This window comes from Pangasianodon hypophthalmus, chromosome 4 (assembly GCF_027358585.1).
Source record: "Pangasianodon hypophthalmus isolate fPanHyp1 chromosome 4, fPanHyp1.pri, whole genome shotgun sequence".
Taxonomy (NCBI): Eukaryota; Metazoa; Chordata; class Actinopteri; order Siluriformes; family Pangasiidae; genus Pangasianodon; species Pangasianodon hypophthalmus.
In genome coordinates, this window is record NC_069713.1 from 15,270,226 (window position 1) to 15,288,909 (window position 18,684).

The following is an 18,684-nucleotide window of genomic DNA, read 5'->3' on the forward strand; positions in this document are numbered from 1 at the left end:
CTTTTGCCTCAAAGTTGGAAGCACACAATTATCTTGAATGTTGTAGCATTAAGATTTCCCTTCACTGGAACTAATGGGCCTAGCCTAAACCTGTTCCAGCATTTGCCTATGCACAAAGCAAGGTCCATATTGACATGATTTGCTAAAGCTGGTGTGGAAGAACGTGAGAGTCCTCAACTCAATTCACACTTTGTAACACTCCACATTTACATAACTCAATTCGAAAAGTTATAAGGATTAAGGTTAGGATAAGGAGAGAATTAAGTGTTCCTACATTTTCCTACAACTTATTTCATATTAAATTAAAAGAAATCCAACCACATCCCCTTTACTCAATTAAATTCATATGAATTTTTCATGAGAGCAGGTTTGTAAGTTCAGTTAGCTAAGTGAGGGTGCTGTCCATGGTGCTGCTCTATATTAAACCATTCTGCAAATCTGTATATCGACCATTTAAGACTATAATATGGATAAACATGCCTTCTCCTTCTCCTTAAAATATCAATTCAGTTGTCTTTGTATAGTGCTTTTAACAATAGGCACACACAAAGCAGCTTTACAGAAATCCAGATGTAGAGTTTGATCATTAATGAACAAGCCAGAGGCAGCAGTGGCAAGGAAAACTCCTTGAGATGACATGAGGAATAAACCTTTAGATGAACCAGACACAAAAGGGAACTCATCCTTTTCTGGGTTATACCAGATAGTGGGATTGTAACTCATTACTCTTCTAGAATTGTATACTATAATGTCACACAGTACTAAGTGTGTTGAGGGGTGTTCAGATTAACCCACTGAAGCAAGGGTGAGTCTTGGAAAGTGAAAGATCCATGGATATCCATGTGGGTGTTTTCACATACATGTAGAAGAGTACATGTAGAAAAGAGAAATAGAGGCTCTTTTTTGGATGCCACTCAGTAGAATCCTCCCAGTCCTCCTCTCTCCAAATGTAAGTGCTAACCCAGACACTTTTCAAGCATGGTGAATGACTATCCTGTGCTGGAATCCTTCCAATGAATATTTCATTCCACAGTCACAGTTAAACACAAAGCAACCAATACTCCAACACTCCTCATAAATGAACATCCACTTTGTCTGAACGATCCCTTCAGGTTGTTTCGAATTACAGGATCATCTGTCAATTCAATCAGGCACATAACTAAGCTCATAACACTGCCTTTGATCCTAAACCTTCACCTTGGCTCACCTTGTCACTCTTTGCTCTGATCTGTGCATTGAGTATGGGAGAAAAGTCACCTGCCTTCCTTGCTAGGAAAAGGTGCATGCAATTGTCCAGGGATTGAGCATATTGATCTATGGATGGGGTTATCTCTGAGGAGACTGCTTAGCTGCAGTTACGGGCTTTGTAAGTTAATAGATGGGCATTTGAGGAAACAGAACAGGGTATCAGGGAATATACGAATTGAGTTTTGGGGTGTTTAAAATGCCTCTGGTATATCTGAATCTTCAGGCAAATGTCCACACAACCACATTATTCACCTTGTGGAAAATTATCCACACCACCTGAAATGGAGTGCATTTGAAGCAGAAATACATTCCTTCACTTGAATGTGAATTAAGAAATATAGCAGTGTTTAACCCAGTTAGACAACCTATCTTATATGGCATCTATTCTTAAAGACTTTTGAGTTGTCCACATGGTGCTGCTCTCACATGGCTGCCCAGGTAATGATGCATGATAACATGTCTACATTTCAACAGACACAGATTACAGTACAGGCACAATGCAGCAGTGCGTGAATAAATACAATGTGCATGTGCTTCTACATCCTCCATCCTGCTTACCCTCTTCAGGCTCAGCAACTAGTGGCGGCATAGGTCTGCAGAGTGTCATTAGGATAAAACCCTTTTTGCATGAGAATGTGACCCAAAAAGTGGAACTCATGCATACACAATCATGACATTAGAAGTAAAACCTACCACAAATGCAATAGAGCAAATATTTCTCATTGCAATCCTGGAGTGCCCAGCTTGGCCATTTCCCTGAAACTAAATGAGATGAAGGGTGGCATGGTGGTACAATGGGTAGCGAGGGTTGGAACCTCACAGCTCTAGGATCCCTTGTTTATTCCTGAGCTCGGGTTACTGTGTGGAGTTTTGCTGGTTTTCTACGTGCCCACAGAGGCTTCCTCCAGGTTCTCTGGTTTCCTCCGACCTCCAAAAACATGTATGTATGTGTATAGGCTACACTAAATTCCCCATAAGTGTGAATGAGTGTGTGAATGTACGTGCATGGTGCCCTGTGATGCACTGGTATCCCCTCCCAGCCTCATGCCTACTGTTCTCCAGATCCACAGCCACCCTGACCAGGATAGACCGGTTACTGAAGATGAATGAATGAACAAATTAATGAATCAGCCATGTTGAGTAAGAATTTAAGAATACTGTACTCAAGTCTGCCACTTGAAAACCAGAACTGTGCACTTCTGCAATAAAGAGTTGCCCCAGTAATAGTGTAAGCAAGTCTTGAATCTTTCGAAAAAACTCAATATATGACTTAATGCAGGAACTGTTGGAGTGGTGTCAAAAGCCCAGTAATGGCTGTTCTCCAGAGGTCCAGGATTTCCAGCCTCATCTGTGAGTGACCCTAATAGAGCGTGAGTACAACTCTAGCACAGTGTTTCCTAATCAAGTCCTTGGGGATTCCTATTCGGTCAACATTTTTGCTCTATTCCTGCTCCAAACACACTCTGAGAAGGTAATCAAGAGCACTGAATATTTGGTACAACTGTGTTTGGAGCTGGCACAGAGCAGAAAGGTAGACTATAAGGCGTTCCCTGTGGATGGGATTGGGGATCACTGTGTTAGCGGATGAAAAGAGAAAAGAAAGGTTAAGCCTCCACTGGAAACCCGTTTGTGTGCCTCTTAAGCACCGTTGTGGGGGTGCTTTAGTATTTCTGGGTTCCCCCCATACTGATTGCTCGGGCATTTATAATAGGCACCAGGCGCCAGATTGGTTAGACAGCCCACGACTCAGCTATCCTCTTCAGCAGTAAGTTAGCTAATGAACCTATTAATCTTTACTATGAAACTCTTTACTTTTTATATTTAAATTTCATAACCTCAACATTAGAATTTTTAAGTATAGAATTTAATGTTATTTGTTGAATATGGGTGCTCTAAGTCAGCTGTAGAAAAGAGATTTGAGTTTGTATCCTATCAGAACGGAAACCTAAGAGCATGCTGATTTAAATGCTGATTGGAATATTTCCAGACATGCTATTTCTGTTTGCGTGGCAGATTATACCCTCTCCAAAGAAAATGTGCTAGCCTGGGGTTTTAAAATACAACCGCTTGGCTCATGGGTAGGCTACGCTGTACGTATTTTGTATCTTCAAGTAGACCTTGAGGAAACAGTGCATCTTAAAGACTTATCTAAGGTACGTAATTTGATTTTACAGACCATTTTTGAACCTTTGACTGTACATTTGTGCTCTTTGTACTTTGGGGAACGTAACTATTCCTGCATCCTGTGCTTTTTGTTTGAGAATGTATGGCAATTGCATGAGGAAACAGACATGCCTAATTTATTTTGTATAAATTGCATAAATTTGACAGGGGAGTTGCTCATGTTTGTCAGTTTGTGGCTTGCCTTACCTGCTTTTTTTGACTGACTTAAATCACTTCAACACATTTACAGTCAGGAAAATTGTACGTACATTTTACAAACAGTGTAAACGGACCCAGGTGCAATAATAGTGCGATTGTGTTTGATTAAATTAGTTTGGCTCTGTGCGTTTCCTCTGGAGAGCAAGAACGGGCTTGGATTTGGGAGCTCTTAAAACTTCCAGCTCGTGGAAGAGAGCAGCTGCATTTATCGATAGGCTGATGAATCCAGACCCCTCCTCCTATTCTTCCTCCTCCTCTTCACAAAAACGGCTCTCGTGCAGGAGAGTGGGTCTGCCATGATAAAGAGAGACAGCACCGCGATCCCCACTAGACAGCGCGAGTCCGTCTCCCTCGCCGTCATTTAATCGGAGGAAAGCGAGAGAGCGCGGGCACGATGCTGCCTCTCACCGCCGGCTCTCGCGCAGCAGCAGCAGCAGCAGCATCTTGCTCAGGCGGAAACCAGGGCTGCTGCTGATTCCTGCGGATCCGCGCTCTGCTCCTGTCAAACGCTCGGAAATGAAGAGAATGAACGTAAGCGCTTCGGAGTGTGTGTGTGTGTATGTGTGTGTGCGCGCGCGTGCATGCGTGTGTTGTGCTGGTGTTTTTGCCCTGCTGCTCCATGACCGCTGGGTCGGAGACGCACGAGCTGAGGTTTGCGCGCGTGGACGCGGATATTAGCGCATATTAACAGGATATTAGAGGTTATAAAATCCAAATGCAACTTTGCGTCTTAGCGCGCGCTGTGTGTGGCGATAGAAGCTGTCTGTAGACTGCGATAGAGGTCCACGCTGAAACACACACACACACACACACACAAATGCGAATGTCGCTGCAAGGGTTTTGTTCTGATTTGTTAGTTAAATGACTCATGTTTTTCTACTGATGCTTTAAAACTGATGGTGGAAAGTGAGAATGGCATGTCATGTTATTTTGGTTGGCGCACAGCTTCCCCCCAGTGAGTCTATTAAGTGACTGAGACACTAAAAGTCAGTTTCAAAGAGACATTTTCATGCCACAGACACGTGTGCACGCGCAAGAGAGTGGAATTTCTGTAAAAATCCAAAGTGCACGCAGAAGTGTGTGAAAACGTCAGCTCTGGGCTTTTGTTTTCTGTGTGCAGCCTCGCTGGAAGTCTTCCCCGATGTGGCCGTCCGGAGTGGGCAGCAGATTGCCGTGTCCTCGCGAGTCGGCGCTGCGCAGAGCGGCCATCAGCGGAAACGTGCTCGCGCTGCCGCCGTATCACGTGCCCACGGGCCGGAGCGTGCGCGTCTTCATCTGCGCCAACCCAGACGGTAAAGAGCAAAGCTCGCTCTAACGGATGACTCACGAGCCCTGGCGTGTGTGTGTGCGTGCGTGCGTGTGTGTGTGTGTGCGTGTGCGCGCGCGTGTAGAAACCCCCCGAATCGTGAGTCACGCTTGGCCTAAGGTCTTTTGGTTTTGCTGCCAGATTGAGTGGTGTCCCGTCTGACTGAGATGTTTTTCATGCTTTTTTTTTGTGGGGGTATATTATTTTTCTTGATTTTGTTGATTTTTCATTAGTTTTATTTTTATGGTTCAATATCCATCAGCAGCTGGCAAAATAACAGTGTGGATCAGCAGCCTAAGTTTCAGCTCAACTTTGCACTGCTACACTGCACCTACTGGATGACTAAAGCCTTTTTAATAAATATTAATGACATATTCAGACATATTGTCCTGGGAATGTGCCAGTAATTTAATATGTAAGATATTTTTACTTTACCATTAATAAACATCTCAAATTAATATAGCAATATTTTTAGGCAAACGTGTTACATCATATTTCTGCCTCTTAAGACAAATATTCACAGTTATAAAAGAAAACTTTGAATTTTTGACATCATTTCTTTTAAAAATGAAAGTGAAGTTGCTTTTTCTGCAAGGACAAAACTACAGAAGTACCAATAAGCACCTTTTTCTGAGGTTCACCAGAAGGGAAGTGATTCCGGCCCTGTCCCAAATGGCGCCCTAAACCCTGTGTTTCTCCTTCAAGTCTGCACTCTGGACACAGCATCTGTTTACCTCTCCATACTGTTCCACTTTTTGCTATGATGTAGCATTAAGACACCACTTCAGAGTCACTATCTTTAAATTGTCAATCCCCAATACTGACTGGATGAACATAGTCAACGCTAGAAATGAAACTTGGAATAAATAACCATCTGATTGTTAAATCAGGGACCCAAAAGGTTTTCGTTTTGTTATTTATCCCTCTTACCCTCTGGAGGAACTCTTTTAGGTTCTATTCAGAAGGCTACAACAGAATGCTTATCTGTCAGAGAAGGTTCCAACTATTTATATCCAAATAACACTTGTGGAACCTTTTCTAAGAGTGTTGATGGGTATGTCTGTTAGTGAGGTTGTGGCATTTGTGCTTCCTTTAAAATCCAGGAAAAGCCTTCAGTTTGTTTAGCAGGTTTCAGTAGAGAACTATTTTAATGACCTGTTTGAAAAAAATGATGTTGTGATGTTGGGGTTTGGAGCGCAGAGGTGGGTGTGGTGGGTTACACTTCCCATCAAACATTGTCCCCCAAATATTTGCCGATAGTTTAGGTAGGAAACCCCACCTAGCAACCCTCACTCTTGTTGTTCAAATCAATGCCATTCACTTGCACAAGTAAGGTGCAAAACCCTCACTAAATTTAACAATGGACACAAATAATTAGTAATGATTTCAGATGACTCTGAGAATACCACTGCATTGTGTTACGTTCCATGCAGCCTGAACCGGACACTGGACAGCCAGCTGTGTGTCATCAGCGTGATGATGACTGAACTACTGTGATAGCTGTCAGTGCAGTCATGCTGAACAAAAAAAGCAATAAATATGGCACTGTAAGAATAACCCAAGCTGTTAGGACATAAAGCAAGGGCAATCCTAAAATAACCTTGCACTGGTTTGCGAAAATTCATTAGGGCCATTAGGGAAAGGGGGTTGATAGTGTGAAAACTCAAAATGATGACTTAGCAGCAGGGCTATGAGAGCCTGCATTTTTAAACCAGCTCATACATGTAACTCTGTTAAATTAATGTTGAGCCCTAAATCATTACAGTAACAAGGAATAATCAGCAAAATCACCACCAGCCCAACGTCAGTTTTTCAGATTGCAATTACAATTAGACATCGTGCAACACAAGCATACAAGGTTTTTGCTTATTTCTGTATATTACATGCAATCTTTCTATAAAAGCAAAGCTAGATTTTTGAGGATTATATCAAAGAACCAGTGTACATGACTGATGCTCAGGAGCAGTATGTCACTCATAGGTACAAGCAATGCAAAAAGCATGCAGCAGTAGATTTGACTCTGAGCTGCGGGAAGACCTTAAAATAGGGCTTCTAATCTGGGAGTAAACAAGGCAAGGAAAGGGCAGGTTAGGTGAGAGGAGAGAGAGACACAGAGAGAAACAGACAGGGGTGGTGAGATGAAAGTAAAACAAAAAGGATGGGATAAACTTACACTGTAACTAATAATAAACCTTTAAATGCAACACATAATGATTTTTCGTACACCAGCATTACCTCTGTGCTACATGTCAGTGATCATACAACCCTGAATTATCTTCACACCATCCTCCCAGATTGTTTTTTAGACTTACAAGTGGGTTCAGTGATTTATTTATTTATTAAGTTTTTCTACTTAAATATAACTTTTCTAATATTTGTCAAAGTTCCCCTTATGTTCCGGGCAGCCGTCAATAAAATATCTAATCAGAGGAAAAACAGTCTCTGTAGCACCTCAGACTCAAACAGGAGGAAAAACGAATGACCAACAACATCCAACTAATCAGGACAAGGAAGCGTCTCTACTTACCTGCCAATCACATTGGCACTTACGTTAAGACCTGGAGACACTGGAGGAATCACTCAAAGGAGGGGCTATATTTGTCTGAAATTTGAGTTAAAACAAGCTAGTTTCAGTTCATCTCCAATATCACTGACTGTACCTTTAATAAATTTGGGTGTGCAGAATACAAAAATGCTGAGATAGGGCTTTGATCAAAATAGCAAGAGTTGCAACAAAAATACATAGACGAAAGAGATTTTTTTAACTTAGTAAATGGCAAATGGCTTTTCAGTGCAGTACCATGGGATGTAGTAAAAAAAAAAAAAAACTGAGTGAATGTGGATGCTCCTGTCATGGATTGTGACACACTTATTAAGCACACTTACAGTCACCACACATTTATTCCTTGATAAAGATTTATGTGCTTGCACACTGGGAAAAAAAAAAACAAAACAGCTAGCATGCAATCAGACTAACTACCCTCCAGCTAAGTAGTAGAAAACCTGTCACATTTCACTTCTGCAGAGAGCAGGCAGTGCACAGCTTCAGCGCTGGGAAAAAGCTCAGGGATTAAAGACCTGAAGAAAACACTGAGGTGTGAGAGAAGAAGGAGGCTTTCTGCAGGGTATAAATATACCACATATATACAAGCGTGTGAAAATCAGCGTGGTTTTAGGAGTTTGGTTATGTCTCCTGCTGTTTGTGTGATGCTCATCCTACATGAGCACTAGAGGGTGCAATTAATTCACCGGAAATTCACCCTCGCTCCTCGTAATAAGGGTCTTAAAATCTTCCTCCTTAATTATCCTTAACCCTGAAACTCTCTTTTTGTGTTATGATCCTTACCCATGCCGTGGTTCAATGCTTCTCTATGATTTAAAGGCACTGCTGCATGGAGGAAGGGGAGCAGCTGCAGAGTTACACTAGAAGTCGAAATGGCAGCTTTGAGGAAACAGGGGGAATAACATTTATACGCTTGTTTGGCTCTCCTGTCTCTCTCTAGGGCAAATCCAGGGTGCTTAAGATTTTATGAGCGCTGCTCTTTTTTTTTTTTAACAGAGAAAGGGATCTGATATTCACGGTCTTCTTTCACAGTCATTTACTTGTACCATACAGGAGCTTCCTAACACCTTACACTCTTGGCTTATTATTTAGTGTATTATTTTAATGCACATTATTCAGTAATGACTATGACCTTGATCACATTTCTCAACAGAATTGCAGATCCGGGCTCAGTTTGCCACTAATCATATCTATCACATTAAATATGTATATTTGCATTTGGAAAGTCACTCCTATTGAGTAGCGTTGGAGAAATATGGACCACTGTGTGGAATTGTACTCCGTTTTGACAATTAATGTAGTGACAAAGCAAACTGTACCCTGTCTCATAAAGATTTAACAAATTTAATGGGTAATGTTTTTACAGTAAGGTTCCCTTAATTAACTAATAATATTTGCTGTATTAATTAACATTATAAATGTTAAAAGTGGCATTGATAAGCTCTAAGTAATGTTAACAAAGTATTAATTGACATTTGTTTAAATGTTAACTAAATACACCTGCGTTGGCTAATGTTTATGTCATACATGAATAAAAATAAGTCCACATAAATTAGCACAAATTACAGCATATTACTAATTGTTGATAACTTACTGAACTCTGACCTCCAGGTATAAATATTAAAACATGCTATTTGTTCACTCATTCGTGTTCAGTAAGTGCTTTATCCTGGTCAGGTTCACAGTGAATCTGGAGTCTCTCACGGGAACACTAAGCGTGAACATTAAGCCAGTCCACCACAGAGCACCAATCACACATTCATTCTCACCTAGGGGCAATTTAGAGTAGCCAATCCACCTACTACATGGGTGTCCAATTTTATCCGCAAAGGGAGGGCATGTGTGAGGGCATGTTTTCATTCCAACCAAGCAGAAGCAACACCTGATAGTCTATTGAAAGCCAAGATCAACTGATTAAACAGGTGGAATCAGGTATGGCTCCTGCTTAATCGGAATGAAAACTGCAGCCACACAGGCTCTTTGGATAAGAGGGGACACACCTGACCTACTGACATGTCTTTGGGAGGTCAGATGAAAGCAGAACATGCGAAACATTTGCTATTCAGCCTCACTAAATTTTTACAGTTAACACTCACAAACATGTTCTTTAAGGTGTTGGTTCATGTTGGTGAATATTTGTACTTAAGTTTAAGGGTGGTATAAACGTTGGATTACACAGGTGTTTGTCTTATTTGGTTTATTATTTTTAAAAAAACATCAATTAATACAAGTGTTATACAAGTTACTTTGTTAATGTTAATTATGGTGTCTTTATGATGAAGTTCATGGTAATGCATTAAATAATGTCAGTTAAGGGAACCTTAAGGTAAAGCATTACCAATTAATCTGTCATTTTTCAAAGTCTAAGTCAGCATAAACATTTATAAGCTGTGGTCTTTTCTTTCTTATTTATATTACAAGCTTCTTTCATCTTCTTATTACAAGCAAATGTGCCATTTTTGTGGCAATTTTTAAATAGTATCCAAAAAAGAAAGAAAGAGAGAGAGAGATGGGGTTTAAACAATTAGGCATTTTGGATTTGATCATCTTTTGTACAAGTGCCAGAGAGTACAACATAAAATAAACTGTCCAATCCTCTCATCGTGCTACTCTTCTTATTCTGTGTTTCTGTATTTCATGTAAAGAAGGTCCTCCATGATTAGAAATTGTCAATATAAATCTACATGCACAGCCCAACATCGATGTGTGTTCCACAGGGAGAGAGTGTTGAAGCTTTACACAAAGCAACAGGCTTAGTGTAATGATGAAAATTATATAGATCTAGTCAAGAGTTCAGGTTCCATAAAAAAGCTCCTATCTGCTAAATAATTGAAAAAGGATACAGCCAGGATCTCAAACCTAAACAAAGCAAGAAATGAAATTAAGAAATTAGATAATTAAATACATACATACTATTTTCTTCTGAGGATATAAGGCATAGAATTGAAATAAATAATTGTAGAAATGTCTTGTTTTATATGACCTGGTGAAAAGCTTGGTGCCCTAGTATACAAATGAACAAATTAAAAGGCCTCGGCTTTACACTGGGGTATTGTATGATGGTTAGCTTCATGTTTAATGGAGAGCAGAGAATCTCAGAAAGTGGTCCCTAAAAGTGTTCAATAAAGGACTGTTTTATTTCATTCAATTCTGCTCCATCTACCGAGACTGAAAAGATGTTTAATGGCAGCCTTTTGGAGCTTTGAATGAGGCCACAGGGCTTTATGGGAGAAACTGAAAGTCTCATTTATTTATTTTATTTCTCCCCTGCCCTTCCCTTTCTCCCCGCATTTTGCCTCAGCTCACCCTCCCCCATTCAATACAATCTAGTTCAATAATGGTTTATTGGCAATGCTCTCTCTCTCTCTCTCTCTCTCTCTCTCTCTCTCTCTCTGTGTCTCGCTCTCTATCTCTCTCGCTCTCTCTCCTCACAGAAATGATCTCACCAGTTTTCACTCCTTTTCTCTTGCTCCTGGTTTACAACCTATCGTCATCAATCACAGCAAACGTTTAAGCCGTGAGATCCATAAAGCCTGAGTGAAAGCTACAGCTCTGGCCAGTCTGCTGCCAGAGACTGTGTGTGTTTTTCTGTGTGTGGGGGAGAGACAGAGTTTGGGTACAAGAGCAATAGTAAATGTGAAAGAATGGAAAATAGTAGAAATGCCTAGTATTTAGCCTGTGCGTGTATGTGTACATTCTTTAAAGTCTTTCTTTTCAAAATGCAACGAAGCAAATCTTAGACACAGTCAGCAGTGAGATGCATGCTATATGTGTGCTTTGGACCATGTCTGTGCACAACCAAAATTAGCTTCTCACAAACACTTTACCTGACAAAGGAAAAGTTAGGGTCACTGGGGCTGGAGGAAGTACTTTTCAGTTATTTATTTATTTATTTATTTATTTATCTATTTTGAAGTGATTAAAAATAAGACTCTCAAATGAGAATAAAATGGGACTTTAACCTTTAATGCATTATATTTCTGTTTAAAGAAAATCTAAAACATCTGCATTTCTATTGAAGGCATTTTGAAGTTTATCTTGCTCTCTTTCTTTCTTGTTGATTGGATGATTTTATCAGAAATTTGCTTTATTTATTTATTTGTTTGTTTATTTTATTTAAGTAATTTATTTATTTATTTATTGCATTTAACAATTGTAGCCAAACTTGCACATTACATTAATTATATAGAAACATGACCCGAAATCGGTGGGTTTTTTTTCTGATAGATCAACACATTCAAGACATTTTCATGCCTTATGAACAATGAATCAATTGTCAGTGCTGTAAGAGTCCCTCAGTGTGTGATGTTGAATAATTTATTATCAATTTCTACATGGCACCAGTCTGGCACTAGTATCTTAGATGTTTATTTTATGTTTTCAGCATCAGTGTGTCAGTAGAAAAGAGCAAATTTAGATTCTCAAATGTTCATTTTCTTAAAAAGAATTAAATGTTTCAGAGAAGCAACATATTAAAGTAAAATATTAAAGGTGCATCAGTCAAGATTAGTTAAATAGGTGAAATACAACAACATTATTTTAACTACTGGAACCTGCATCCTTTTCACACCCATGTACACTACACCATGGCCCCAGAATCTGGAGTGGTCAGCAGAGTTCAATTAGAGTTAGCATTACCAAAGATTGGCATGATACCACTTTCAAGTGATGAGGTAGGCCGTATATTTATTAAGGGTATTGCCTTACTTCGTTACTAAGATATAACAGTACCTAATGTTTACTGTACTGCATTATAAGAGATATCATTACCTCACAAGTAGAAAAATACCTAGCTAGCATTATCATAACTTTACTTAATAGGAGTCTCAAATACTCCATATAACCCACATATCATTAGTGGGGTTGACATCTGTGGTCCTCTTTCATAGCTAAAACCACAATTTCACAAGTTCATAACAGTGAATAGTGTGGGTATGGGCTGGTTTATTTCAGAGTTTTATTAGTAGTTTATATTATAACCTACCTTGAAGCATTAACAGATGTCTACAGCACTGCCCTTTAGCAGCTGTCCATTTATTGCAATTTGACATACCATTATTTATCCAGAGCGACATATTATCTAATCATGTTATTCATGTGCTGTTCTTGGTACAATGGCGTTTTGCCAGAGCGGACATCAAACTCCCAAGTCCTGTGTCACATGAGAACAACTATCCCAGGTCCTCCAGGCTCCTTGTGAAAACTTAACTGTGAAAAATATTGAGTGGTTTCATTTATATTTTACTATTTACTACATTTAATAACTAACTGTTTATCTATAGAAGGACTGATTTTCATTATTACAGCTCTTCATGGTTCCAAGCATGATGAGTGCTGCTTTCATGTTGGTTTGGGTTCACATGACCTTCCTTTGTTTACATTGCCATATGCTATTTTTTCGGTTCTAGTCTTGTTCCTGCTCCTGTCCTGTTATTGATTTGTTACCTGATGTTGTTCACCTGTTCTGTGTCTAACTCTTGACTAGTTTGTCGATTTAAATCCAGTTGTGTCATAGTTCCTTTGCAAAGACTTACCATGTACTTGTCTCGATAAGACCAAGCCATAGTTTCCCATGGCCCCTGTTTTTTGTTTCTAGTGGTATTTCTTTTTTTTGTTTCTGGTTTATGGATTAAACCAGTTAAATGCTGTCTGCCTGTTTCTGACCCATGATATGGACTTTGACTATGATAGTCAGATTTGTTTACGCACTTTAATCCTGTCGTCTATAATAGCACATTACAATGGTCTGCTGAACATGGCCCTTGTGCTGCCGAGCTTTTTGTAGAGAGGCTACGTGTTAATCATGAACACGATAGACAGAGAAGTACCTTGTTGAGACAAAGACTTCAAGAGAAGAGAATAATTAGGCAGGAATAAGTCAATACAGGTTTCAGCCACTCCAGTTTATTGAGCCATTGAGTGAGAGGGGTCAGAATGTAAAGGACACATAAATACTGTACTGACTCCATAATAATTATAAAGATATACTGAAAATCCTAAGGGGAAAAAATGGTGAGCAATGAATTGCTTATCAAATAAAAATGTCAAACCCTATTTGTTAAAATCTGTCTTGTTACTGAAATGTCAAGTCGGTTTCTAGCTTTGCATTATTTATATTTTTATAGGTATAACAAAAACATTGTGATTAATATCCACGGGAATTAGATACAGACATCCTCATGTGTTATCAATAAAGAATAATCAGTATGGATAAAAGCCACTTAAGAAAAACTGGATAAATAATGACTGAAATGTAGACTTTGTTTGGTTGAACCAAAATCAGTGATATTTTTTTCTGTTTTAGCTGTGCACTTCAGCAAAATGGATATGATGTAACTGTGAGGATGAAGATAAAATGCAGGATGTAAGCTTTCACTCAGGTTGTATTGTGCGTACCACATAAAAATCATGGTCCTTTTATACAAAAATGGGTGCAAACAATACAAACAATGGGTAATTTAACAATAAATTAAAAACAACTGTCATGTTAAACAAATCATGTGCAATTGAAATTGTTGGCCTGAAGACTATAAAGCGTCAACTTCACCAAATAGCTTTCCCAGTATACTGTAAATTCATCCACATTTTAAAATCATATTCATTGCTTCATTTCATTTGCCCAAAAGAACAGAACAATTCATCGCTGTTCAGTTACTCACAGACTGTACGGTATATTGAAAAGGATCCATCTGCGGAATATCTTGACTAGGGCTGCACTGTGAGTTCTAGACAACACTATGTTTGTCATTGGACCTGTTGTTTTCACAACGGCACACCTGAGCAAACAGGGAAAAATTATGTTTCAAAAGACTGGTGAAATGTGTTTTACATTGGAAACGCCTGACCTTGAGTTGTCTGCCTATGTCTTGAATGGAATGTGACAAAAAAAAAAAAAAGGTGAGGTGAAGGGAGCAAAAGGTCTCTATAATGGTGAAATACTGTCAATGTGAAAAGATTTCTATACATATACTATACATCTCAAATAAAACAGGAAGTGGTTTATAACCTGAAGCAATTCAATGTAGGGATGAAAAACTAAATCCATCAGTTGTTCAGTATACAGTATATATACAATTAAACGAATATAATTAGCTTGATTCATTATTGTTCACAATCAGAGCCTGCTTACTACCCAACTTACCTCAAATGTAGGGAACAGATCTTATCTGCATCTCTTATGAGTGACCTAGTTAGTTTAGATTATTTATTCTTTTTATATTATTATATTTATTTCTCTATAAATATTGAATGTAAAGTGCATTTTTATCATTTTATCATTTATTTTGTCAGAGTTCCATATTTAGATGCTAACTGCTATCACCGCTAAAAAAAAAAAGACATCTTAGTAATTACAAATATCTTGAATAAAGGCAAAAATTACCTAATCTTTCTCATAATAACATTAATAAATGACAAATCTAACATTATGTAACCTATGTATAGACATTTTTATTCAATTTTTTTTTATTTTTAATTTTTATTTAATTTGACTTATTTATGCTTGAGATGAACTTATTCTACTGGCAGACATCTTTTGCTTCTTTCAAGTATTTATTTGCAGAAAGAAGCACAGTTATCTGCTAATAGAACAAGATCATTTAAGCTTAAAATTAGTACAAATGTATAGAAATAGACTTAATAATCTTGATATAGAGAAACAATATCTTTTCACTTCCTAATATATCATTTTTGCCATGATTCAGGTCTCAAATGTCAAATGTACACTGTAGTATTATTAAAAGAAACAGAAATAGGCAGCATGGTGTGATGTGCATTTATCTCCAAGGTCTGCAAGCATTTAGCAAGCTCACATGTCCACACCTTACGCCTTCCTCCTGACTCTTATGACTCTGATGTATCAGAGCCACAGGCTGGTGCGCTATTTTTGATGATGTAACCACACATTTGTTAAACAGAACATGATAAAGTGTGTGTGATAAAGATCATACAAGAATAAACCAACCATTTCTGACTACAGTCTGTCATGTGATCAAGATCACAAGTAACCTTAATGATGTAAAATAAAAAAAAAGTGTTGCCTCAGAAAACATTATTTCTGTGGAAATGAAAGAGCCTTTATTCCTATGTTGTGTGTGTTTGGTTGCAGATACGGAGGCAGAGAGGAATGCCCTGAAAGAACACGTCTACCCCAAGCTGAGGGACTTCTGTAGAGAAAACTATGGCATTGAGTTCCAGGTAAAAGATGTTTTCTCTGGATGTGCACTATGTCCCGGCAGGGTTGGTAGACTTTTTTGGTTCACCAGAAATAATATCACGGAGCTTTTCTCAGTTTAACAGGGTTACAGGTGTGAGGAATAGTGTGACTAAATCTTTCTGTCTGTTTCATACTGTTATTTTCTCTCTCTCTCTCTATCTCTCTCACTCTCTCTCTCACTCGTTCAACCTCCTGCTCTGCCAGATTTAAGCACTGAATGAGACGTACCTTTTGCTTCATCCTGATTTGATTTCATCCCTTCCCTCCTTCCATGCTCACTGAGGATGGTTTACAATGCAAATTGATTGTGTTGAGGGAGAAATGAGAGAGAGGACAGATCTCTATCGTGGCTGTTTGTTAAACAAATCCAGAAGGGTCATGAGAGATGGTGGCCGGCGGCTGAAGCAGATGCCCATGATTGGACCAAAACAACACAGGCTTGGGGCTTGTCCTGGTTTAGAAAGCTTTCCCTCCAGCATCTCTTACCCTTATGTAAACAAGTCATGCCCCATTTAATGGAAAAATGGTGTAATATTCAGAATTGAGACATTATATTTCTTGAAAATGTCTAATTATTTCACTATGTTTAAAAAAAGACACATTTTAAGTGAGACCTTTACAGCAGGAGCCATTTGGGAATGCTTTTAAATGAGCTTGTTTTAGCTCCACTGAGTAATTGAGATTCAGCCTCAGCAGCACCTGCTTTTCCTCTTTTATCCAGCACTGCATTTATCTCATCATTTCATTAAAAAGCATCACTGGTTAATGTGACAGTACTACATTGTCACTGCATAGCTGCAGGTGTATTAACACATTACAGAGAACAGTTCCATGCTGAGGAGAAATCTTTCTGCACACGATGATTCGTAGTTGGGTTTTTTATACACTCTCAGAAAAAAGTGCTTTTCCTTGCCTAACCTTTATCTTTCACCTGGAAAAATGGATATAGTCTACCTTTAAAAAAAAAAGGTTTAAGGTACATAATTGGACTGCAGTTACCTTTAAGAGTAAAGCTTTAAAGGTACACTAAACTTTAAAGGTAAAAGATAGATACTAAAGGTAGAAAAGGTGTACTCTTAAGGGTGCTGCCCCAACGACAAGGAAAAGTAGAGTTTACTAACCTTGTATGTATGATTGGATTCTGAGGCTCAAGTGTCTGGCCTGGAAGTGCTCTGTTCATGATTCACATAATGTGCTGCATGCCAGACATGCAAAACAGACATTAAAATTTCACACAATTTTTCACACAAAACAGACATTAAAATTATCAATATTCACACACAGCTTTACACTCTGTGTAAATAAAGGTACCAAAATGTACTTTTATCTTGGTAATTTAAGGTTCATCTTTTGTATTTTTAGTACAGTAGAGCCTGAATATACATGCATACATACATATATATATATATATATATATATATATATATATATATATATATATATATATATATATATATATATATATGTGTGTGTGTGTGTGTGTGTGTGTGTGTTTGTATATATATATATATATATATATATATATATATATATATATATATATATATATATATACACTCAAAAACTATTAAAATGTATGCACTATTAGGTAATAACATTTATTATACTGATTATAAATTTAATAAAAATTATGAATGCATTCCTTTGTTGACCCACATTTTATTGGATACCAGCTGCTGTGGTGAGAAACAGGATTCTAAGCACAGAGATAGGGAGGTATGGAGGTGAGAGTTGGTAAAATAGCCTGCTGGAGTTTACTGCAAAAGAAATGTAGATAAGGAATTCTAATATAAATAAGTAATTTTCCCCTGTTATTAACATTATTTTAATCATATTCAGTGGAACTGTTATAAAGGTATTTCATGGCAATTAAAAATTTAATATGGAAAGATTGTTAGACAGTAGATTGTGCCATAAATGATTATATAACAAATTTGTGGCATCACCGCCCCTACTGATGTCTGACATCCACCTAAAACACTGCTGTCTAACATCCACCTGACAACCACCCAATTTAACTGTAGAGATCAGGAAGACAATCATGATTTTATTTTGTATATTTTGTCATCCTACTGAAATTCATTTCCGGTTACACCACTCCCAGCACAAAAAATGTCGTGCTTCTGAATCTTTTTTAGACGCGAGTGTGATTAACATCAGTGCAGCACACAGGTGTTAACCTATTTTGTCTAAGTTCACACGAGCCAAATGAAATGAGATTTGGTCCATGGGCCTCATTTTTGACACAGTATGTATCTTTTATCTGGGAAGGGGCATGTGGTGTAACTTTAATTAGCTTTCAGAGTAAAGCTTTAAAGGTACATCAGTAATCCTTTAGGTCGGATCATGTACCTTAAATAATTTATAAATCTATAAAGATATATATTAACATTACAAAAGGTGTCCCCTTGGTGGTAGCACCCCAGTGACAAGAAGAAGTATAGTTTCATACGTTTATTTGTGGGTAGGGGTGAAAGGCCTTTGGATTCTCTCAGCTGGTTAATATGATGTGGCAAATCATAATTCTTTCTGGTCACTGTTACTTGATTCTATTTCCTGTGGCATTCCTGGAATGGATGTTGAAGCAAATGTGTGTGTGTGTGTGTGTATGTGTGCGTGTTTGTGTGTAGAGCAGAGAGAGAACGAGAAAGAAACAGAAGATGCCTTGGGTATCTTCCCTGTTTACTTTACACACACACACACACACACACACACACATGTGACAGAGGAGCTCTGATAGTGTGACAGTATGGAGGGAATTACAGCAGCTGGTGTATGTGGGTCATATGTGTAGATTCATACTGACAGGATGATGTGTGATGATATGGAAGCAGCGTGGACTAATTATGATGAGCTACATGGAGATTTGGTCATTTTTTTATTTTAGTGAAACAAAGAGGTTATTGGCTGTAGGAGAGGGGCAGCACAGTTAGCATACTGCACCACATGTATGTAATACTATACTGTGTG

At 38.3% G+C, this 18,684-nt stretch overlaps 1 protein-coding gene across 2 annotated transcripts in view; it reads left to right on the forward strand.

Moving 5' to 3' along the window:
- Positions 1-3,098: 3,098 nt before the first annotated feature.
- The window catches only part of LOC113540153 (NACHT and WD repeat domain-containing protein 2), a 48,050-nt gene continuing 32,464 nt past the window's right edge, over positions 3,099-18,684 (forward strand). The window contains exons 1-3 of one of the 2 annotated variants that reach the window (XM_053233577.1): positions 3,099-3,401; positions 4,751-4,922; positions 15,607-15,695. In XM_053233577.1, coding sequence (XP_053089552.1) covers positions 4,772-4,922; positions 15,607-15,695 — 240 coding nt within the window. In that variant the 5' untranslated portion in view covers positions 3,099-3,401; positions 4,751-4,771. Of the gene's footprint in view, positions 3,402-3,441; positions 4,162-4,750; positions 4,923-15,606; positions 15,696-18,684 lie in introns of those variants that run through there. The other variant, XM_026936433.3, reaches the window with a different exon arrangement.